The sequence below is a fragment of the Strix uralensis genome, chromosome 12 (assembly GCF_047716275.1).
Source record: "Strix uralensis isolate ZFMK-TIS-50842 chromosome 12, bStrUra1, whole genome shotgun sequence".
NCBI classification, from domain to species: domain Eukaryota; kingdom Metazoa; phylum Chordata; class Aves; order Strigiformes; family Strigidae; genus Strix; species Strix uralensis.
In genome coordinates this window covers 9823578-9847599 of record NC_133983.1, presented here as the reverse complement: position 1 = coordinate 9847599, position 24022 = coordinate 9823578, and the positions used below count along the sequence as shown (strand labels likewise).

The window sequence follows — 24022 nt, the reverse complement described above, 5'->3', positions numbered from 1 at the left end:
TCATTCACCAGCCAAGGTCCAAGGGCAAGAGGCAACACACACAGAGTCTCAGAATACTTCCTGCCTTACAGAATACTTGAACACAGAAAGTGCAAAGAAACTACACAATCAGTAAAACACCAGAAAGGTATGATAACTAATGTGCTGCTTTGCCTTTAATCAAAACCAGTAGGGGAAAAAAATTCTTTACCAAACTTAATGCAGATCAAATAACAATCCTGCACTACTTTGCACTAGTGAGAAAACAAACATGCATGGAATTCCAGTGCAGTCTGTTTATACATGGAGAAAAAAATGCACTTCTTTGAAAGATAGTACTGTAAAAAAAAGTTTCCACAGCAATTTCACTACTACAGAACAGGGAGTTGTTCCCAGGAAAAGTTAAGCAACAACTTTGTGTGCCACACCTCTCCAATTTGTAAGTCTTGTCCACATGGACTTTAGCTGAAAGGTGAGGGTTTTAATGCCACACTGAAGGTATTAATAGGCATTTACTTACAGCTTTTCATGTTCCTGCTTGCAGAGCTGACTTGGTTATGTTACTTTGTTGAGATTTTTTAAATAAAACTTAGGCATTATCCATTATGTTAGATAATGTAGACATAATTTAGTGCCTTTTCTTTTGCTTGCACTGAACATTGTCAAGAAGAATAACAATCTGTGCAGCAGCAAGCCAGAACAGTAAAGAACTTTTAAAAAGTAATTTCAATACACTAGGGATTATTCAGCTTTGCAGCTGACAGTTAAATGGACCTGATATTAAACATGTGTCCCTCAGAATATACCATAAGATAGCTAAAGCTTAGCAAAGGTAAAAAGAAAGCGGTGGTAGCTCCTTTCCTCTATCCCCACTGTAAATTGCTACAGATAATAAACTATCCCACTAGTGCAATTCATGCTTTAATCACAGTAGCTTCAAAAAGATACTGGATAATACAAGAGCATAGGCAGCAATACAAACCAGTTGACCTGCTTTAATTTTAAAGAACTACTGCAAACAAGAACTAGCAGGAAGTGTCAAAACAGAACCCAAATATTAACATCTATGTTTGTCAAACATTTTCCTTTTAAGGCTCTTTTTTTTGAAGGGCAATGAAAAACAATGGAGGTAGTGCTAGGAAACAAATGCAAGATCTACTGCATTTCATTTCATCTATTAAAGACAATGCCAGGCTTTAATACACCATTTATTTTAGATAAGGTAGTAAACTGTACACATTTCTAGTACGTTTTCTTTTTTCATATAGAACAGAGTGCAGTTGACTTACCAGATCCTCAAACTCTTTAGAGGAGATCTGGGCCTAAGTATAATTTGTTTAAATCATTCCATCTGATGATGGACATCAAATGTTTTATACAGATTATTTTTTTTAAACACCAAACGGAGTAATACCAGTTTACACGACAGTTAAGTCAGCATAGTTATGCTATAGCATTTGTCATCTGTAAAACATGAAAAACAACTGCCTGACCATACCAATTAGCTTCTAAAGGTCATTACAAATGCAATTTTTGAAGTCCCCTTCAGAAGTATAGTCCTGATCTTCAGCCCATTCCAGCCCAAATAACATCACTGCAGATCAGTGCAACAAGGTTTTACGGTTCACAGTTCTTTTGGGGACACAAGTTGAACCATTCCAAGTACAAGCAGCAGCAGAGAACAGTCTCATACAACTCGTGTGCTTAGGCAGCCCTGTTACTCTCTAATCATAAGTATCGGACCGCAGAGGGTTCTTACAGGTTCTGAGCTAGATTTTCTTGACAAAACTGCAGAGCTGAAAATCAGATAACCTTGGCAGGCAAACTTCAGTCCAAGCCAGCCAGTCACGAGTGAGCAAGTGAGATGGTGAGTCAGTGTATTCCTCTAACAATATTTGAAGTATTTAGCCAAGTTTCTGTCAAAGACCAGAAGACAAACCTGAGGTAAATGTAGACAAGCTTAATTAGGTGAGAATAATTACTGAATTTAGAAGACTGCAAACAATTAATTGTATATTCATACGGAAAAAAAATGCTAGATCACAAAATTTTCTGAAGCATTTATCTACTGTCACAAGGTACCTGTACATCTCAAAATCTGTGCACAGTTTGAGCAGCCTAAATATCACATTTTAAGAAGTGAAACTTTTACTACATGAAGCCAACTATTTCTGTAGTACTTTATTAATCCAACCTGATGGATTTTTATGTTCCTTACCTGTAGAACTACTTACCTCATCATGCATCAAAATAAGAACAAAAGTTGTCTTAATAGATCAACTTCTCGTAAGAAAGTTAAGACAGTGCACAGTAAATGAACTGTATTTTAATGTGTTACAGAAGTAGTTAATAGCCCAACTACCTCCCCAAACAGATGGCCACTACTACTAGGTTTGACAAAGATTTCTTTCAAATAGCTTGAGATGAAACAGCTTTTCACCTTACTCTTTTTTTCTGTCTCTACGTCGATGTTTTCTAACACAAATACCATATATATTCATGGCTAAATTTTTCACATATGCATAAAGCCCAATTTTTCACATATGCATGAAGCCCAATATTCTTCAAAAGCCTTTATGGCTGGTGAATCACACCTGTAAGAGATTATTTGCATTGTAATGTGTATCATGTCACTAAAATGATATACAAAAATCAGCTCAAGACAGTTACTTTAGCAACAACCAAAACATGTGAAGACAAGAAACTGAGCAAGAGTATCAATGTGTCAAACTTTGAGCTAAAGCAAAAAGCAAAAGTTGGGGTTTTTTTAATTTGCCAGGTATTCTTTTAATGACAAATATAAAAAGACTGAAAACATCTCATTCTGACTGCCTTTTTTTTCTTTTTTTAAAACAAATGGTGTTTTTGTAATTACAAATACTGTGTAAGACAATACCTTCTTTGTACTGCAAAACCAACAAATACAAGGATGCAATCAAGTTTCTAAGCATCTCTAAATTTGAAACGTGAATGATTTTTTTTTAATTCAGAAAATTCTTAATAATTGTTCATTTTTGTTAGAAGATAACTCAAAGTACAACAACATCTAGATCTGTTTTTAAAGGAGCTTTCTTTCCTGATACATCGTTGAACATAAGTACTCCTTTCTTTCGAGTTCAGTACATTCACAAAATAGCTCAATTAAGAACAGTATCACCAATGATTTGACTACTGGAAAGAGACAAAATTTACCAAACATACAGAAATATAAGTTTTACCATAGCAATTATGCATATCAAAAGATGACACCTGTAATTAATTTTAAAAAGATACAAAAAAGAGAAAAACCTGAATTACAGAAAAGAAAGTCATATTTATTTAATGAAAAACTAGAAGTTAATAAAAATTAGCAAATACACAAAAAATATACACAAACAGCAGCAATACTATTTAGTGACTTACAAAGGGGAGGGGGTGGGGGGGAGGAGGGGAAGCAGCGGCCAGAGACCAGACCGCTCAACATGGCTTGTCAGTCAAAGGGGGGAGGAAAAAAACACAAACAAAAACACGAAACAGTATCCTTTTCAACAGTACAATCAATCTACAAACAAGTTTTTAGAATTATTTTACAACATATCCTGTAGAATCAATTCTTAATACAAAAGATGCCCATCTTGGGGGTATATATATTTTCAGTGGTTTACTGTTGACTTCTTTTAAATATATTAGTATTACTACATGCAACTGCTTCCTGTAATTTAACAGCCTTTCCTTTTATTTACCTTCATATATGTCTACCCTCCATCTACCACATAATTTGTCTGACAGTCAAAGATGGTTACCCTAGTTTCTGCTAAATTAAACGCAACGGTTTTAAACACTGGCCTGAAGAGGTTTGATTGCCATTTCAACACATGGATATAGTTACATTGATGCCTAAATTGCCATTTTCTGCAAAGAGCTGTGCAATGCTGGTGTCAAAGACTAGACAGTCACTATTCATAATGGCTGTTGCAATTCCCTCATGAATAGATCGAGGAGTTGCTTCCCAAGTCAATCGCCGCCTATGACCATTTAACTCAAGTCGATAAGCAAAGTTTTCTGCTTGCTTGCGTGTTCCTATCAGCTGTACAATTGCAAAGAACTGCTGGTGACCATCATATTTTTCCTGTTTCTCCAATACTAACATGAAATGAAAGCCAAAACAAGACTGCATCATAACCCAGTCAACAGCACCAGGAAGATTAATGTCTGTAGCAAGGAACACTATATCTTCTCCCTGAAGTGTTGTAATTGACTTATGTTGATGCATCAGATGTGGCATTACAGCATCCAGAGAACCTTGCCATTTACATGAAGCACCGGGACATGGACAGGAGTAAGGCCTAAACTCACACAGCTCCTCATGGTCTGCTTTTTCTGTGTGTGGCAAAGTTATCTCACATCCGGAAGAGGCATATTTACAGGGGAATAGTACAGAATTGGCAACTTTCTCCATAGCCAGGTTACGAATGGAGCCCAGCGGGCCTCGGCAAGTTGGACAGCACGTAAGTTTGGGGCGACAGTTGCTACAAACAAGATGGCCACTCTGACACTGAAGAATTGGTGGCAGCACATAGTCAAAACACACAGGACACTCAAAGAGACTAGCCAAGTCATTATTGGAAGCTGTAGTGCCAGTCAGTGCAGGCACCCTCTGTGATGGCGTACACTTTGAAGTACCTGTAGGTAGTGCTGTAGCAGTCTGACGGCTCATTTCTGTAACAGAAGAGAGAAAAAAGAATGAGTATCTAACCACATTTTATTTTCCTCTGCCTGCACTAATTTTTGATTTACAAAGAAGCTTTTAAAGAAAATAGACACAAACGAAAGCAAAATAAAACCATGTAATGCAAACTGTGGATACATTACTTAAGAGATTATCAGTTGTGCTGCATACAGTACAGACACTCGTATGACATCCAAATTTAACAAGTGAAGAAGTTCTGCTAATTATTCTGAAGTGGAATTTACCTATTGGAAGCTGCAAGGGAGATGAGTAAAGATATGCCAAAAAGGTAACCAGAATCCCCAAAGGCATTTGTTGGTTTTCTGGTTGTTTTTTGTTTTAATATTGTATCTATGAAATATTCCACCCTGATCACTTATGTGTAACAACTAGGAGCACTAGATGAGAAACTAGCCATTTTTAATGAAAAAATGTACTTCCTGATATGACCTTTTCAGTAATCTTGTTTACTGTATAATTTTTTTTAAAAAATTGAAACACAGTATCAAGGAAAAACATAGCTAAGAAGATTACTACACCGCTTTTTTCCCAGGACTCTTCATTTTCATTACTCTGTTACTAAGGCCCATAGCTTGTAAAGCACATCTATTGCCTCAGCAAACAGAACTAAACCATTTGTGAAGATACCAGAAAAACAATTATTTTATTGAATTTCCCAAATAAGAAATTCAGAAAGTTAAGTTTGAGAATTAATTTTAACATATAAGTACTCAGACATTTCCCATAACGTGAAAAGGCACTGTTGATGAAGTCTTAGGTTCAGTGGAGCTTACACTGAGGTTCTATTCTTTCATATGTCCCCAGATAAAAGTTAACATCTGTCTGACCAAGCAGCTCGCTCAAGCGTTCAACAGATGTGGTAAAAGTACCATATTTCTTAACATTTTATGGATGCTGCACTTTCTCCCGCACCCCCTAACTCTCCTCCTTCTTGTGCAAAAGGATCATTACTGCTACCAGAAAAAAAATAAACACTCCATTTTGAAAAAAATAAACCTTACCTTTGTAGCTTAAGTAAAATGCTATCCAAAATTGGCTTCCATTACACAGTAAAATTCTCAACCACCTTAAGTGCTTCTCTGCAAGTACACCAGCTCTGTATCTGTCACGTATGTACAAAGCTCTCAAAATAAACCTCCTTGCTGGGAATCTTAGGCAATAGGCAAGCTTCCCGTATTTAGCATCATTTCACCCACCAACTTACTCATACTTGGACTAGATACCTCAAAGCAGCACACTGTGCATGCTTTTTGCAAGACATGCACTGTTCAGGGCACAAAGCAAAGCAACTAAGAGATTCCAACGTGCAAAAGAACTTATGCCTTGACATTCAAAAAGTAATTACAGACAGGCAATCTCAAGTTCTTCTACAGAAGCACCTCTTCAGTCCAGAGCTAGAAAAATATGAATGTCTAAGATTCAGTATTCAGTCACTGATTTTATGAGTCTCACATGCCCAATAACAGCATCATCTCACCCCTCCAAAGTCTCTTCCTTCATCTCAGGCTTGTTGGACTAGAAACATCCAGTTCCCATCTTCAGAAAAAAACCCATACAGCGGTTTTCAATGCTGGGCCTTAACTGATACTGTAGAGATGACAGGGATGTTTGTATCTTTTGGCCTTATTTTCCTACTGTAAAGTATTCCAGCTTAGATGAAAAGTTTAAGGTCCAGTGACAAATCAAATATGCGTTCTGGGGCAGCGATGCCACACCAGCTTGTTGCGAGGGGATTCAAATGATAAGGCCTCTGTGACAACTGAGCGCTGCTGCTATTCTTCCCCAACACCCGCAGGTGGGAGGCTCATGACAGCACACTGCAGTTCTACGCTCTAGAACAAATTATACGTGGAGGATAATTGTACAGAGGAGAACAAATTCTGATCACGCTGTTCACTTGAAAAGAGCTTAGAAGTCACATGCATATTCATGTGTAAAATTCTAAAAGTGTTTCCCTTCAAATACTGTAAACACACACATTTTGGAACCGTCTGTGTGTGCTTCATCTTACCTGAACCTATACGTCCTGATCCAGGGATCCCCAGTAACCCACAGATAACACTGGTGAAAACCACTGCGTTAAACCAGTTCCTTAGGCAGCCTGACTAGCTGGGTGAGCTCTGGTTTCTTTAATTACACCTCTCAGAGCCCATTCAACAGGTAAATTAAGCAACCTACAAACTTTGCGAAAGACCTTATGCACAGATGTACTTCCCACTTAAGCTTTCTAAGCTACGAGAACCATACAGCCCTGCTCTATCACCGTTTCTGTACGTGACCAGCCTTCACACACACCTTCCACAACTGAGGACCATCCAAATGAGCAGGGAATGAAAACGAGCAGGAATCTGTGAACCAGGCCATGGAGATTAGCACGCAAGGAAGAAACTGGATAAAGCTGTAAACTGTAATTTACCAAGCCTAAACCTGCCCAAAGCCTACGTTTTCATCACCCTTGTTAACACAAAGATGAATAACGCATCACGATGGGAAAGTCAGAGCAATTAATTTTCTATAGCTATCTTAAAAACTACAGGTTAATTGTAAGTAAAAGCGTTAACAGCATAATACATTTAACCCACCAAACTATCAAAAACGTATAATTACAGACCAAGTAAACACAAGTACAGAACCGGAAATAAAGTTTAAAGGTATTTTTAGTTACAAAAACTTTATTACAGGTAAAACCCCCCATATGCAGTATTTGTTATTATGTTATCTTTGTTCGCACGCACTGGGAATAAGCCCCTAAGCAACAGTGACAAAGTAAGGTACGCTAGGTGTCATTTTCGAAAGTATTAGCTCCTACAACACGAATTATGCAAAAGATTGCACAAACTTGAAAAAGTTTAACCCACAGAAAAGAGTGAAAAGGGAAAAACGTATTTTGAGGTTTTCTAGTTCTGCATCAAGAAAAACGCCGTCCTCGAGGTCATCAGAACGCACCGACCTGTTGACGCAGCTATTCTCAAGCCCGTTCTGGGGAAGGGTGAAACACAGACGCTATCGAGATCTCCCGAGGACGCGATCTCCCAGCTCCTACAAAAGCCGCTGAGAAGCTGCGCGCAAGGCGATCGCGGAGCCGCTACCTTTCCCCCGGCTGCTCCCGCCGCCCGGCAGGCAGGCCCGCAGGACTCCCTTCCACGCCCGCGGGAACCCGGGGGCAGGTCTCCCCGTCATAGGCCGCCCCGGCGCTCACGGCGTTTCCGCGCGGGCCAGGCGGGCTGGCGGCGCCTCCTGCGGGGCGCGGGCCGGGCGCTGCCCCCGGAGAACGCCCCCGCCATCCCCGGCGGGGCCCCGCGCCGCCCGCCGCTGTTACCGCTGCGGGCCCGGGCCCGGGCCCGGGCCCCGCCATTTACGGCCGCGCACACGCCGCCATCCACCGGCTACCTCCGCGCTCCGGCCCGGCGCCCCAAAATGGTTCCCCAAACTCGCCGGGCCGGGCCGGCTCCTCCCTGCCGGCGCTGCCCCGCGCCCGGCTGCCGGCCAGCGGCTGAGGCGGCCCGGCCCGGCCCGCCCGAGCCATTGGCTGCCCCGGGCTGGGCCCCGCCCCGCCGCGGCCCGGGGGCGCGCAGGGGAGGGCGCGGCGGCCCCGCTCGGGCGCGGCGCGGGCGGCCCCCGGCGGCCATCCGCACCCAGGGGAGGGGCGGGGAGGGGAGGGGCGGGGAGGGGAGGGCCCGGCCCGGCCCGGCCGCAGGACGGGGACCCCGCCCCGGCCGCGCAGCCGCCAGCGCCTGAGCCGGGGCCTCAACCGGGAGAGCCGACCCCCTGCCCCGCCCGACGGCGGCTCTGCCCCCCCGGCAGCCCCCGAAGGGCGCGCTCCCGCCTCCGAACAGCACAGCGCCCCGCTTCCCGCACGCTGGCTCGGACGCTCGCGCACGGGTCCCTTCGCATGTCACCCCACGTCACCGGGAACCCCAGTCCGTGCCTTACACGTGTCACGCCTAACTCTTCTTCAGATACTTACAGACTGACGGTTCTGAGCACCTTCCCTAAATAACTGCTTTAAAAGCTATGGATTCCATTGCCAACTCTTCTAACACACGAACTTCACTTCCTGTTCCTGCTATTTCAAGGACACTGCCCAGATTAGCATTTTCCACTGTGGTTCTATAAAGTACCCATTCAAGTGGAGTTTTCTCTCCATTTGTATAAAGATTATTCAATTAAGCAAAAGCACTATAACCTCAAGGAAAAGACAAGACCAACAGATTTGGAACAATGTGGCATATTTGAACATCCATGTGGACTGTTAAAAAAATTAGAACACTTTAAGGATAAAGGAGTTGGAAACCAAGTCAACATGCTTGCATGATGCACACACTGGCTCAGAAAAGCTTAGGCGTTATGGAATACAGATGTAATGATGGTAAGATCATGGAAGTACAAGTTTCAGGGGAGGCAACAAAAGAACACACTGCAATAAATTGGTTTGGTCACATAAAAGGCACAGCTACAGTATCTGAGTAAAGAAAATTATATTTAAAAATGCTTTCCTACTATTTGAAACTCAAGTCTGTTCAAGGAAGACTGCGGAGGCTTCTATCAGCACCAACATGTGCAGATAACAGCCAATTACTATTAACTAAAACTACTAACTCGATACAAGGGGTGTTTCAGCTTCATCCCCAAATGCGCAATACAAAACATCCCCACCAGCCAGGAGTTAAGAAAGTTTCCAAGCAAAACATAAAAGCTGAAGAAAACCAGCACAGAAATGGCTTTCGAGAAACTAAGAGCGTGTTCTGAAGTGTCTGAAACATCCTCTAGGCTTTCTCTCCTGAAGCAAAGCAGCTGTCCCCAACACAAAACCCCGAGCCCTTCGACAGGTCAGCTAATGCTGTAATGCTCTTTGCTGGGCTGCAATATAATGGACAGTGCCCGAAGACAGAAAGCCTTTGAAGCCCCAGATGGGCAAAAAAAAAAAAAAATTACAGTGCGAATGGGAAGGCGCAATCAGTTCACTGTTTAAAAAGCTCAGCTGAAGTGCAGACATAAGGAAAGTGGTTGCTAGAGAAGCTCAGAAAGCTGATGTACCTCACATGCCACGGAATTAACAACAGTATATAGACTAGATTGATACCCTCTTCAGCTTCTCATCTTTCAAAGGTGTTAGCTTCAGACACCATTCTAGAAATCGCATCTCCTGCAATTCACTGAAATATGGGGCACCTTTGACAAATTCAAGTTAACACCATCCACTTCTTCAAAATCCTTGCTCATATCAAATAGATTAGACTTGAGTTTAACATTTAATTTGCTTTTGAGAGAGTAACTGAAAATTAGTTTTGAAAAAAAAACCCACAAAACTTCTGTATAGTCAATTAATGGCTAGAAGGGGAAAAAGATCTCTAATGACACTGAAGAGTGATGCAAGGACAGAAAAAAATGCCTTATCACAAATGTCTATATGTGATGCAATAAAATTTTTTTTCTATCACATTTCAGAACTAATTGAATTCAGAGGCTTCCATTCAAAATGCATTCTTAATGCATTACAGCCATTAAAGTAATACAAAGTCTTTCAAGTTTTTCAACTGTACAATCATATTTGAAAAAAAGACTTTTTTAAAAACAATACCCTGTTACAGAGCACTAGAAGTTAGAAAAATTAGAACATTTCAAGATGCATATAAGCCAAAGAATATCAAACACCAAAAGCTAAATGAACTGCTGAAAATACTCATTAAACAGGTGTAAATAAGAAATTACAAGATACAGAAAGAATAGCCAATACAATTAGATATTTGTAGAATTTAATATTGATAACTTCTATAAAATATTATAAATAATATTTTGTAAAATATTATAAACAATAAATTGAAAAGAGTCAGCAATGTTTCTTTGCCAGCAGAAGGAAGGTTTCATGAATGCAACAGAAAAAAAAAGTGTGCATATATTTAGAAACAAGAATGGGGTGTGGGTGTGTGTACACATATACAAGTGTACACAAAGTACATAATATCATGCCCAAGAAACTGCAGTATTACTGATAGAGAAGTCCCAAGTGGATATTATCTTGAGAATGAAGGTAATTAAAAAGCACACTTTGTTCCAATTAAAAAGGGGTCCCAGTGTATTTTAAGTAGGGAACTTTCTTGCAATTTTTAAAGTAGAATTAGGTTAATTTTATAATAAAAATTCATGGGATGCCATGTTTTTGTACCACAGCTGCTCAATTACAAAAAGCCTTAAACTGCTGAGGACAACATCTATAACACTATGGAAAAGCCAGCTTTTCCACTACATGTACTTACTATTTCTGAAAATAATTTTTCCAAGGAATCTAACCTTTCTGTTGTCCCCTCTTGCACTCTTGCATCATCAATGTACAGCAAAACAGAAGGGAAAAAGGTTTTACCAGGTTTTAGTGAAAATATTATATATTGCCCTCACCACTACCAAAATCACACTTCAGCAAACACATGTAACATTAAGTGTATTATACACAAGCGTCTCAGAGAATAGCTTGTGAATATTTTTTAAAAATTAATATTTTAATTTCTATTTACATTTTAAAAGGACATTTTGGGGGCCAGGGTTTTTCCATTTTGAAGTCTATCAATTTATCTCTCACAGCTCTTTGGTGATGTTAGATCACAAAGGCCTGGCACAGTTAGTATCAAATGCATGTCTGCTCCTGCAAATCTGACAACATCAGACACAGAAAAGTACATCCCTGCTTATACACAGCCCCTGTATCTACTGGCCTACTTCAAAACTTTTAGAAGAAAGTTCTGACATAAATTATCGATCAACCACATAACACAATTTAGTGTCTATACACTGTGGTTTTGATTCATGAATTTTTTTTTTTCAACCCTTCCCGACACTGTTTTCTTTGGTGCCCTTAACTATGTACTATTTGTTATTTCATGCATGTCAGGGCTTCTCTTTTCCTGCGTAATAACCAAAAGCCAGAGCAATCCAATGTAACAGAATATTATAAAACAAGACAAAAATTTTTACAAAAACGAGGCAAGTCTCATGATGATTTCCTTTTCCAAAATGTCATGTGTCCAGTTCATCTCCTTTTCATACAAAATTACAATTTCCATCACCTTGTAGTCACCCAGCCTGCCTGAAATTGCAGGTAGTTTTGTTCTTGCACCTCAAGACACTCCCTACCAACCCCTCTTCCCAGTCATCAGGAAAGGAAATCCCAGTGGATTTATATAATCATGGAATCAGTCATTCTCTTCATGGCTACCTCTGCAGTGAACCACCAGACCTTAACACGCAATGTTTCTGATGCTATCATACATGTTCTCTTGTACACAACATAATCACCAATTGAGTCACTGCTAGTGGGCAATCCAGACCTCCTCCAAATCCAACACATACTATGTGGCAGATGCAGATACAAACAGCACTATGGAAACACAAACAGTATCATTACACCCATCAAGTTATAGTGACCTGTTTCTACTCCAATACAAAAACTTCAGCCTTGGCTAGCACTGTTTGACTTCTGCTTTATCACTATCATTAACTATTCCTCCTGCCTATCTATGCTGGAATATTAAACATCAACCCAGGAGATGTATCTTTCTAGCTATCAAAGATTTTCTTTCCAACAACTTTATAATGTAAAATTAAGAAGAAACAGTGTCCTACAGAAGATATACAACAACCACATAAAAATCATATTAGCAAGCAACTGCTGCCATGACTGCAGCATTCATTTTTAAGTCCAGCAAAGAACTTCCATCAATTTAAAACAGTAACCTGTACTCTAGCCAACCAGGATTTTCCACATTCTAGAGAATCAAGATCCAAGTTATCATTGAATATTGAAGCCTATACTGCTATGATACTCCAGTCTTGCAAAGAAAGGCAAGCCGAGGAACAAAGTTTAGAGAGAAAATGACTAACTGATAGAACCCCAAATTTCGTTCTAGAATGAAAACTAAAAAAACCTGAGTTTGGACCACTCTGTGCTATATAAACAGAGAACATCCCATCTTTCATGTCTTATATTACATGTAGCATTAAATGAGGAAACAGATTTCTTTGTAAATTCAGACCATCAACAAATTATAAAGCAAAATAGAATGTTTATCTCCCCCATCTTTTGAGCTCGGAAGGCGAGGAAGCAGGACAGAAAACAAAAGCTGGGGAACTATAAAGCAAATTTCTGAAAATTCAAGCTATACTAAAAAGAACTTATCAAATACCAGTACTAGAAAAAGAAAATGCAGCAATACATTAAGTAAACTGGTATAAGCAAAACCAGCAAAAATTATTGATATTTGGTAATCTAATGAAAGAAAGTTAAGCTGCAAACTAGCTAGCAAAACCACCTTTTCCATTATATAAATGAAAATACAGACGAAAAGAATCATTCTTTAAATACAAATCAAAACCCTTGCATTAAAAAGATCATGGACCACTTCCAAATTGGACTTTACCATATCTTTCCTTTTTAAAAACAAGCAAGTAACTTATCTCACTGACACTGCCAAATGCCACCTACAACAGAGGCATGAAGATGGCGATACAGAAACACTGCTCAAAGCTGTGTAGTGCACGCTCTTGCACTGTACCTGAAGTGGTGCTCTGTGACAGAAACCTTTTCTTTTCTCCGTTCACTAGCTCTGTATCCTCAGTCCCAGTATCAGTAGTCAGTCAATGGCCAGAGCCTTCCTTGACATAGGACACCCGAACCCCTAGCATGCCCACACACAGAACCTATAGCATGATAAACTATGGTATGAGCTCAAAACAGCAGCTGTCCCACACTAGCCTTCTCAGATACCAAACTGAACATGCCTTTCTGCAGCCTGCCATACTTGGAGCACAGTAAAGCTAACTGAGATAAAGCAGAAGTACAGGTTTCAAAATAAAGATGGCAGAAACCACAGAATCTAACAAAATAAAAACTTCATATGAAAATACAGACAACTCTATGCAAACAATAAATAACAGAGAAAACAGGTTTTATTTTTTAGTAATATCTTATTTCCTTTCACTGTGCACAGAGCACACTGAACTGAGCTGCACCAGGATCATCTTCCAACAAAAATTCAGCCCAGTAATTTCTATAAACACAGGTAGACAGATACCCCTTAAAAAGTTCCAGACATAGCATGTTGCAGGCATACAGGAGGATCAGCTACAAAATTAATTAGGAACAACACCAGAGGGGGGGAAAGAAAAAAAAAAAAAGTTATTTTTCATGCTGTAACATATACTACCATTCAGAAGTAGCTAAAGCAGGAAGCACTTAATTCTGTTCTACAAGATGTCATAGACAGGCTCTGTATACGATTACACTCTATTAGTTTAAAAAGAGAGGAAAAAAACCCCTCTGTAAACGTTAACAGCAAATCCTACCAACTGTGACAATTTGGGGACTGTGTTTCTTTCCTCAGTCTGATTTTGCAAAAACTATATTCTTCACAGCATACTGTAACTGCCCTGCAATATTGCATCACCATCCCTGTGTCTGTGGCAGACACAGGGAAGAGGGTGTGGCATGTAAGTGCCTACCTTAATTCAATAAGGCTAAACTAAAAGAAGTACCTGTACTTTGATGTGTCTCCACATACAAAGTCTTTCTGCGATAACTATTCCAATTCAAATTCAAGACCTATCTTATGCTCAATATTTTTCCTGCATAACTAAACAGTACTAGGGAGCAGACGATCAAAATAACCCAACCTGATCAAGGAGGGCCTGGCCTATAGAAGAGACTGATCATGACACAGAAAGCCACTCTGCAGGAGGAGTCGGGACAGGATTACGTACATTGACTATTTTTATAAAGATCTCTTCATCTTGTGCATTGCTTAGGTTCATATATGTTTCCCTCTTTAATAATAATTTATTCTTGCAATCCTTGATTTGTCCTGTATTCCTGCCCGCAGCCTTGATGACAGCGGAGCCCTGTGAAGCATGGCAATCTGACCTGCGGAGGGCAAACACATAGAGCACTTGGAGAACTCAGACACTGATTTCAGAGTACAGATCTTGGTGCCCCAAGGTATGTCAAACATGAAATCGACACATAAGTACATCCAACATCACAGAGCACTGAGTAGTGACACTGGAAGCCTAACTTTGAACTCATCAGAAACTACTAATTTTTCAGAACTTCTCGTACTTACACAGAATCTCTAAGTCATTTTGAGGGAGAGTTTTTACAAGTTTGTTGGGTTTTTTTTAAATCCAGATATTTAATCTTCAGGAGCAAGAGCATTTAGAAGAATGTCAGATAATGTCTTTATTTTATCATACACACCACAAAGACAATAAAATACACAACATTTTAAACGTAAAGGATGAAGCCCATATTTTCAAAATGGACATTTCTACATTTTGGAAGTAAGATTTTCCTATCCTATCCTGTGGATACCTAATTCAAATGGAAAGTTATGGAAATCTAAGACAAGACACAGGTTTTTGTACTTTGTTGATATACTGAGGGTAGAAAATAAAGAGCACTGAAATTATTTACATTGTAACAAATAGGAGACCTTAGTAAAAGTGCAAAACCACAGTGGCATTTTCATATTTCTGATGGTTCCAAACTTTTCAGTACTTCATTTCTTTAAACATTTATCTTCTACATGTCTTGAGTTTCTAGCATCCATTCTTTGAAGTACATGTGCCTCCACATTAAAACCAATACACTTAAGTGACTTAAGTTTTCCCCACTAATCAGTTCTGAATCAGCTGTTTCTGTAGTATTGCTGCACAAGGATTCAACTGCCACCATTTTTTTAAAATCGTTATTACAATGTTGCTCAAATTCTCAAACTTGGCTACTGACAAGTCTACCTGCACAGAACAACAGCTCTACTGCTTTTTATGAAAACATCAGTTTTAGAATGTGCCTTTATCTCACAAATAAGAGCACTCGTCCAGCAAGTATTATCAACCTGAGGCACAGCAAACAGAAACGGTTTGAACTGCTGACTCCACAGACCACCATGCTACATTAAAAGATTGAGCAATACCTGAAACCTGGGGAGGAAAAAAAAAAAAAAAAGGTTAGTGGTTCTAGAGCAGTAGTCTGTGGATTGGGAGACCTGGGTCTAATTCCTGCTCTGTCACAAGTTTCTGAGTCACCACAGGCAAGCACTTCCCTTCCTTTTACAGGTTTTAAAATACCATAAGTAGCTGCAAATCTCAGACATTAATGCAAAAGGGAATGAATTAACCTGATAAGGATACTAAATTAACTCTGTAGACCCTATTCAAATTTACTTTAGGTTACTAATAACTAAATATCATTATACACTAAAGGACAATATGTTAAATTATTCAGTATCTCTGTTTTTACAGTCAGCAATAGCCAAACTTCAATCACTGTTTACTTTCCAACTCCTGCTCACATATGGGTAACTGGCCTCTATTCATTCTAATATTTTGTACATCAAAGAGTCAAATTAGGGAGACATTAGCAACACTCTTCTCACTAATTCTATTGTATCTAATCTGAAGGCCTCCTTCTGAGACCTCAACTCCATATTGACATTTCACAGAAAGCAAACTAAGTAACCTTTCTTAACACTGTATTACCAAAAAAATTCCCTCAGCTTTCTTTGTGAAGATCCAACTACCCAGCTTTTGAAGCAAGTGATTCAAATTTAGCAGAAAAAGAGCTCTCAGGTAAAAGAATTATAGTTTCTTTTATTGCCATTAAATTCAGATCAGGTACATCTTAAATGCTAAGTAAAATGCACTCACTATTTCACTTACATGTATTGCTTGGGAAATGCTTCATGGCATACAAAATTAAAATTCAACCATAATCACTCTGAAGTCAGGCCTGAGTCTGCATCAGAAAATAAAACCCTGGATAATATAAATGGTTTGGAAATTGCAGAAGCAGATGTATGTTTCTGCCACTTCATCCTCTCTTTATCAGCACTTTCTAAATTCAACACCTATCACTACATCCTTCTCCACAAAATATTGTCATCCCTTCTGTTACGTAGTAGTTAAATCAAAACTTGAGTTTATGTTGCAGTGCCAAATCTCGAACATCAAATCCTAACAATGACTCCCTATCTAGAGCATAACTATAAGCTTCAGAACTTTTTAGCGTTTTTCTTTATATAGGAGTGTTACAAAAATGTATTAAGTTAGAAGATCAAGCATTCAAAAATTAGGGAATAAAAAATTTAGTTTCACAGGCAACCCCAAGTCTACTTCCTCATATGCATATTAAGGAACAGCCTTCATGAAATAATAGTTTTCCCCACACTCAACTCCTTTAGTAGATGAACACCTGTACATCCATTGAAGAATTATGATTGTACAAGGAACAACAACTCTTCCTTAAAAGGAACACCTGATTTTAAAATAAAGTTGTTTAGGGCACCAGCTGGTTTTAATACACATAGAAGTGCTCTTAAAATTACTGCTTTACAGATGCTATTTTAGAAGAACGTCCATCTCAACTTCTATTATGGAATGCATACTTTTCATTTGTAAAATTTCCTTTCTAATGATTATACTTGACCTAGTACAAAGCCAGACTAAAATTTTACAGTACACCATCAACATCTGCCAGCCAAATTATTCCCTAGTCACACCTGTGCAACCAGTCTTCAAATTACATCCTTAATGTACTTGTGTAATCACACAGATATTGGCCATGTGGAGATGAACCCTACACAAATTAACTCTCAACTGCTTTAACACCTTCATGCACAAAAAGGGGGGAAAAGTCCTGTGAATGAAAGTAACTGTGTGACCCTAATGATTTGGTGTGTGTACGTATTACACACATATGTGTATGTATATTTCAAAATAAATAGCCATTCAGAAATCAAAATATTGAGCAGAGCATTTTCACAGCTTTTACAAGAAGTGTTGTGCACATGCACATAAGGAGGAAAGGAACAAGACTCAAGGCTTATATATAGACAAGTGAACAAGTTTACATGAATTTCAAAACTAGCTTTAATTAAACATAAGAAGTTTATCTTGTACACCTTAAAGTGGGGTTATATATGTGTCAACACAAATGCATATCGAAGCATGTTTCAAACATGGCTTCCAAACCAACATTAAGTAATTTAAGATTAAAATATCTGATCATAAGACTGTAGCAAATTCTGAGTCCTATGTCTGGTCAAAAAATTAACTGGAGGTAGTGAGGTTTCAAAAAAAATAATTTTAAAAATCATCAGAGATCTGAGGACAGGATTAAGGCCTTGGTTCTACGCTGATACACAGAGTTATAGACATTATGTTTCAGAGAGAAAGTAGCAACATTACATGCTTTAAAGGTTCTTAAAATATTTTAATAGCACTTTTGAGAACTGCTCAGTTACACTATTTCTCAAGAGCTTTCAGATACCATTACAAACAACTGAAGAAAATGGTTCCTCTACAGCACAAAGAACAATCCACCAGATACAAGCTCCACAACTCCAGGCACGCACACACAGTAGGTCACAGTGCAATTCCACCATCTCTACAACAAACAAAAGCAAGCTGCCACCAAAATGAATGGTTGTGCTGCCTGCCTTTTACCCATTAGTTTTCTTTCTCTTTAAGGTAACGTATTCAGCAAGATCAGTCTTGCGCAACTACGTGAGTGCTTACACTGGCACACCAGGAAGACACCAAAAACACGTTGGCAACGGAGGACGAGACCATTCTTTCTTAGCTGTAAGCCTGCACTTATACTGATCCCGAGCGCACCCACGATGACAGAGGATGACATCTCTTGCAGCAGCACTGGCTCTTATGCTACCACACGGCAAGCTGCTCTGGGAAGCAAACCAGGTAATAGTTACCCGTTCCTCACAGGCAATTAGTTTTCAACTAAACATGGACAATTTCACATTCACACTGGTGACAACAACACTGCAAGTTATCACTGGCAGACTGAACAGAAACTGTCTTTACCTACTGCAGAATTGTACCCTGGATGTGCTACAGCTTGTGCAGTGCTACGTCTTCTATTATTTCTTCTTTCCTAACACTGATGTGTTAACAGCAACTAACCACATACTTTAGAAATAATGCTAACTGACTTTTAGAAAAATCACAGGAAAAGCTAACTTTTAAAACCCACTTCAAACTAGTACCTACATCACATTTCAGCATAAAGCACCACGTACTAAGATTTACAAAACAGAACTTAGAAACCTCATACTTCAGTTGTCATCCCCTTGCAAAATACAGAAGACATAGAACCTTCCCTCATGGAAGATCTGGAATACAGAGTAAACAGAAACAACAAAGATAAGCCTTTTAATAGACCTACGTTTCTAAGCTAGACACCAGCTCTAGCAATTTTTACATAAAGGAATCTATTTTCAAGCTTTTCTTCCTCTAATTTAACACTAAATTGTTTTCAAATACACCTACTCCGGTTAAAACCTTTGAACCTTTTGACAATCTGTACATTAGCAAAATTTAACACAGAATTTGCCTTCATACATAGTTTTCCTTTGACATATTTCATTTGAACACGTATTTGAAAATAATTGTTAAAAAGTGTGGCATTCTAAATGCTCCTCCTTGACAGCGTTCAAAAAACAAACACCGAAAAGCCACTGTGGTCTTTCATCAAAGACTAAATGAATTTTTACTCCATTTAGTACTATATGCAAGAACTGTAGGAAAGAACTTTAAAATCTTAACTTAAAGACTTCATGCCACACAAACCAAAGTTCAAAGAACTGCTATTTCTTTAAAGGAGCTGATGACTAATTCTTTAAACAGCAGAAGTTATCACCACACTCTCCTTGGTTTTCTTCATGTCTCAGCAAGGTCATCAATTGTTTCAAGAAAAGATACAAACCTATTTCTAGATAAGACAAACAAAAAAGGAAATGGTCAACAACAACTGCCTGTAGATGAATTTGCTGCTTCTTTTACATGAATTTCCCTATAGGAATATATCTACAGTATTTTTTTGAAATGTATTTCCAGATGTAAAAGGACAAATACTGTCTTCACCATTCAAGTACTATTTTATTTCCCCACTTGAAAACACAGCCAACCTCAGCTTCCGTATTTAGCTTCTACAAAGAGAAACAAGTCAAAATCAGAAGTGCACCATTTGGTTAACTGTAATTATCTAGCACTTTATCTGATTAAAGTACTGTGGAATTAGTAACCAAATCTCTCATTATTCCTGTGATAACACGAAGAATCACCATTTTATAGATTAAGTCAAACAGGCATATATTTAAAATAGTTGTCCTGGACATTACAGAAACATAGTATGCAGTCTGGATCAGAACTAGAAAACATACATACATATATATATATGAAGTGGGGCATTAATGCTAGGTTTTGTCTTCTTTCTTTACCTAGCATAGTTTAACAGCTAAACACGCTATACATGGTATAAAACAACCCCAAGTCAATGACTTGGGAAGATTTTTGTTACATGCAATTAAGTGCTAATAGGAAAAACTCAGGTAAACCTGCAGTAAGATCTCATGGTAACAACACAGTATTTACACATATCTCTTCATTTCTAGTCCACAATGTGATACTGTACACGGAAGACCTACACCAAAATTACATTTTTATCATGACAGTGTATATTTAAGACATGAACAGTACACATACACTTTGAAAAAAAGAGTAAATTGCTCACAACAGATTTTCTTATTAATGAAACAAAGCATTTTATTAAGATAACAATATGTCTCCACCTGTCATGCATTTCTGTTAGTCAAAAGAGATATCTTACTATTCTTTTTAAATCACAACTAGTTTTCACTTCTCTTAATGCTGATTTTCCTTCAAAACCCAAAGCAACAAAAGAGAAAAAAATCCACTAAAAACTATCTCCTGCATCCAGGATGTTCATGCTGTTTAAGACTGTAAACTTCAGAGAGGAGATCCTAAGCTTTAGGCCCTAAGTGATGGTTGAGATGAACTGGAGCTTGCCAGCATCCTTACTTGACTGGTACTGTTCTCTGCAGCAGGTAGCACTTAGCTGCACCAACCAGGGATTCGGGTAACTACAGTCAGCAGCTGGGAACACAATTCAGATACCATTGATTTACCTTGACTGTTCTGGTTCAGCTTAGCTCCTGAAAATGAGACAACCATTAAAGCAAAACATGCACTAATAATCTATTTGGCAAAACTTAGTCCAACTTTTAAAGCTGACAGTTACAAGACTGCAAATACTATTACAAGCAGACAAATAAAGCAAAGCAATTCTAAGAACATCATGTTTCTCATAGGAATTGCATGTATAGTCTTCCAGAACGTTTCATGTGAAGCCCAGATTTCATAAAACTGTCCTACTTGATTTCTTTGAGTTTTCAGACCAAAAAGAGTTGTTTCTTCTGTGAACACACTCATGCTCCCCCCTCTTCTGCACTAAAGGCAGGTGTCTTTGATGTCTGGGCAGTACCTCTTTCTCAAATCACACTAAGCAGGCAGCAGCAACTATACTCACACCTAAGTATGGCAGGTACTTGTGTTATTTAAAATATTTACTTTCCTTAGTTCACACCTACTTAGCTGGAGCCACTGAATGAAGGAGCTAACTCCTCCAGTACAGTCTAATTAAGACTACAGCATTAAAACCTTACCAACAGAAATGATAGATTAACGGACAAGATACTTTGTCATGACATGCACTTTCAGGAACAAAATACTCATCATTTCACCAGTTTCAGAATTCTTGGGTCACAACAGATTCCCGAAACTATACCACTGATGGATAACTCTTACCCTTGTGCTTTCCTGTATAATTTTTCACTGCGGTGGAGAAGTGCTAAAGCTATTTAAGAACATTAGTTTTCATTGAAGTTTACAAAATTATCATTTCTAGCGCTCCATTACTACATCAATGTTACAGTGCAGAACAAACGATACAAGTAGAACTAATTGATTTAATCTTTAGGTATACTCCCAAAAGTTATTCTCAGCAACAGATGACTAGTCCAGAGATCCAAGTTTTATCCTAACAGCCTCTGTAGTAGTCTACCTGTATTCCAGGACCTCAAATCTTCGTGAAGACCAGCCCGAATACCTCAGGGTTGAGAAGCGTCCCTTCCATTTTTCCTCCCCCTCTGGAATGCACTGTGCTAAGCCTCAGAGTTTAGAAGGGAGATAAACAGACAACTGAAACTATGTCCCCTGCGTGGCACCTCTCATGTCCTTCATGACCTAGTCCAAACAGCTATGAGCTTCCTAACATCCACTCATCTGCCACGTTAAACAAATTAAGTCACTTTATCTATTTATTTAGCATACGAGTAAACTGCTTACTACAGAGAAAAGGTAGTATTCACCCACACCGGTTGAAACAGAGACTGAATAGAGAACATTGGAGAAATACTGTATGTTTACAGTTACAAATGAAACGTGAGCTTACAATGAAAATGCCACCAGTTCACCACCGGAAAAGAAACTTGGTTCTTCTCCTGAAGAAATACTCAGGATGCTTTGCCTTTGGCTACAAACGCTATTGTTTGCTACCCTTTTAAAGCCGCGGAGAAGAGAAATGAGCGAAGGTCTCCAGCCTTCTAATTTCGCAGGGGAAGCCGTGGGATGCGCAAGAATCTCCCCCACTCTTCGCTCTCACCGGACTAGAGGAGCGGGAGACGGCAGCCTTCCCCGGAAATGTCACGGAGGGGCAGCCAGCGGCCCATTTACTCCGGCAACCTGTTTCGCGCTGCGGCTGGGCCCGCCGGGAGGCAGGCAGAGGGGCGCCACCGGGGCCCGGAGCGGCAGGCCGCCCCCGCCTCCCCCCGCCGCCGCCGCGGCCCAGCTGACCTTCGCGGCGCCGGCAGCCGGCGCCGGGCCCCGCGCCGCTCCCGCCAGCACAAAGCGCACGGCGCGGCGAGGCCGCGGCCGGGCCCACAAAGGGGCAGCCCCGCGGCCGAGGCGGCGCAGGCCCGCGCGCGGTGGGCCCTCCGCAGCCGCCGGGCCGGGCCGCCGCCTCCGCCTGGCGCACAATAGCCCGGCAGAAGGGCTCGGAGCCGCCCGCCGCCGCCGCCCCCCTCCTCGCCCCCCCGGGGGCCCGCAGGCCCGGCCGCGGAGGCGAAGGGCCCCACCGCCGCGCCTCGCTCCCTCCCCTCGGGCCGGGCTGCCTTAGCCGCCCCCCCCCCCCCCCCCAACCCCCCACCCCGTCGTGGGCGGCGGCGGCACGGGGCCCGGCCGCCAGCAGGAAACCGGACGCCCGGGCTCGGCGCTCAGGCCGCGGCGGGGCCTTGTCCCGGACTCTCCTCTGCGGCCGCCGCGCCGGGCCCCGCGGCCGCGCCGGGGCCTTCCGCGTGCGGCGGGCAGCAGCCCCCGCGCTGGCGGCCGGGCGGGGAGAGGGGCCCCCCACCGGGCGAGCCGCTCTCGCCCCTCCGAGGCCGCGAGCCGGCCTCCCCCCGCGGCGCGCTCACCTGTGGGCGCTGGGCTGGGCAAGGACCCCGCTGAGGCGGCCTGGCTCCCCCGATCGTGCGGGCTGCGGGGCGACTGGCTGCGCCGCTCTAGCCGAGACGCTCGGTGCCCGGCCCGACCGCCCGAACCGACCGCGCGCTCCCTCCCTCTCGCCGCCGGCCGAGGAGACACCGCCACGGGGGCGCGCCAGCTGCGGCGGAGCTCTCCTGCCTGCCAGGCGCGCTCCCGAGGCGGGCGGGCGGCAGCGCGCGGCCGGCAGCGCCCCCGCGCACGCGCACCCGGCAGCGGCGCGCGGGCCGGGCGGCCCCGCTCCCGGCGCTGCGCTGCCCGGCAGCGCCGGGGAACAAAGGCCGCTCCGCTCTGCTCCGCTCCGCGGGGAGCCTGCGCGGCTGGTGCCCGGCTGCCTGCGGCCCTCAGGCCCCTCCGGGCTTTCGCCCGCTCCGCGGGGCCGGGGAGAGGCCGCCTCTTACCTGTGCCGCCGCCGCGCCCCGCCGGGGCCGCCCGGCTCCCCCGCGGCCCCGAGAGCGAGCGAGCCCGGCGCGGCGCCGCGTCCCGGGGCAGAGAAGAGGCCGCAGGCCCGGCTCTCGCCCTCCCGCGCCCGGTGGGTCGCGGCGGCGGCCCCTGCCTGGTCAGCGGGAGCACTCCTGCGCGGAAAGCCCGGGTTTTGGCAGGCCGACATTTGCGGGCTCCAGGCCTCAAAGGCCCAGCTGGGACCTGGCACAAGGGCGATTGATTCTGTCTTAAAAAAATTAAAGAGCCCTGCGAAGGGGCCTTTTTTACAGAGGCCGGTAACGTCCAGCACAGGAGCGTTCTGGTGATTTTAAGGGACTAACAACAAACCCCTCCTCCAGTCTCTTCCCTTTAAAGACTTGCATAATTCAGGTTAGGCCCCAGTCCAGCAATGTCCTAAATACATACGTAACTTTCAGCACAAACTGGATGAAATTAATGTCATTACTAGTGTGCTTACATATGCTTTGT

General features: G+C 41.8%; 1 protein-coding gene and 1 long non-coding RNA gene across 8 annotated transcripts; both read right to left on the bottom strand.

The window, feature by feature from the left end:
• Positions 1-130: 130 nt before the first annotated feature.
• On the bottom strand, positions 131-23266 carry SIAH1 (siah E3 ubiquitin protein ligase 1). 6 transcript variants are annotated; one of them, XM_074881854.1, is made up of 2 exons: positions 23044-23266; positions 131-4677 (listed from the first exon to the last, which is right to left on the bottom strand). In XM_074881854.1, the coding sequence occupies exon 2, from the start codon at positions 4673-4675 to the stop codon at positions 3827-3829; it is 849 nt and encodes a 282-aa protein (XP_074737955.1). In that variant the 5' UTR covers positions 4676-4677; positions 23044-23266; the 3' UTR covers positions 131-3826. The 6 variants fall into 6 exon arrangements, with proteins under 6 accessions (XP_074737955.1, XP_074737954.1, XP_074737959.1 ...); XM_074881853.1 differs by lacking the exon at positions 23044-23266 and adding an exon at positions 7798-8033; XM_074881858.1 differs by lacking the exon at positions 23044-23266 and adding an exon at positions 7659-7787.
• LOC141948918 (uncharacterized) lies at positions 12885-16062 on the bottom strand. Of its 2 annotated transcripts, XR_012630593.1 has the most exons (3): positions 15592-16062; positions 14459-14618; positions 12885-13823 (listed from the first exon to the last, which is right to left on the bottom strand). It is a non-coding gene; the product is annotated as an uncharacterized LOC141948918 (long non-coding RNA). The 2 variants fall into 2 exon arrangements; XR_012630592.1 differs by having other exon boundaries at positions 12885-14618.
• Positions 23267-24022: the final 756 nt, after the last annotated feature.

Coding starts and splice junctions, on each gene's coding strand:
- SIAH1 (XM_074881853.1), bottom strand. CDS start 7,888: ATGACGGGGAGACCTGCCCCCGGGTTCCCGCGGGCGTGGAAGGGAGTC. Junction 4,678..7,797: donor CGGGAGCAGCCGGGGGAAAG/GTAGCGGCTCCG, acceptor CTTCTGTTACAG/AAATGAGCCGTCAGACTGCT.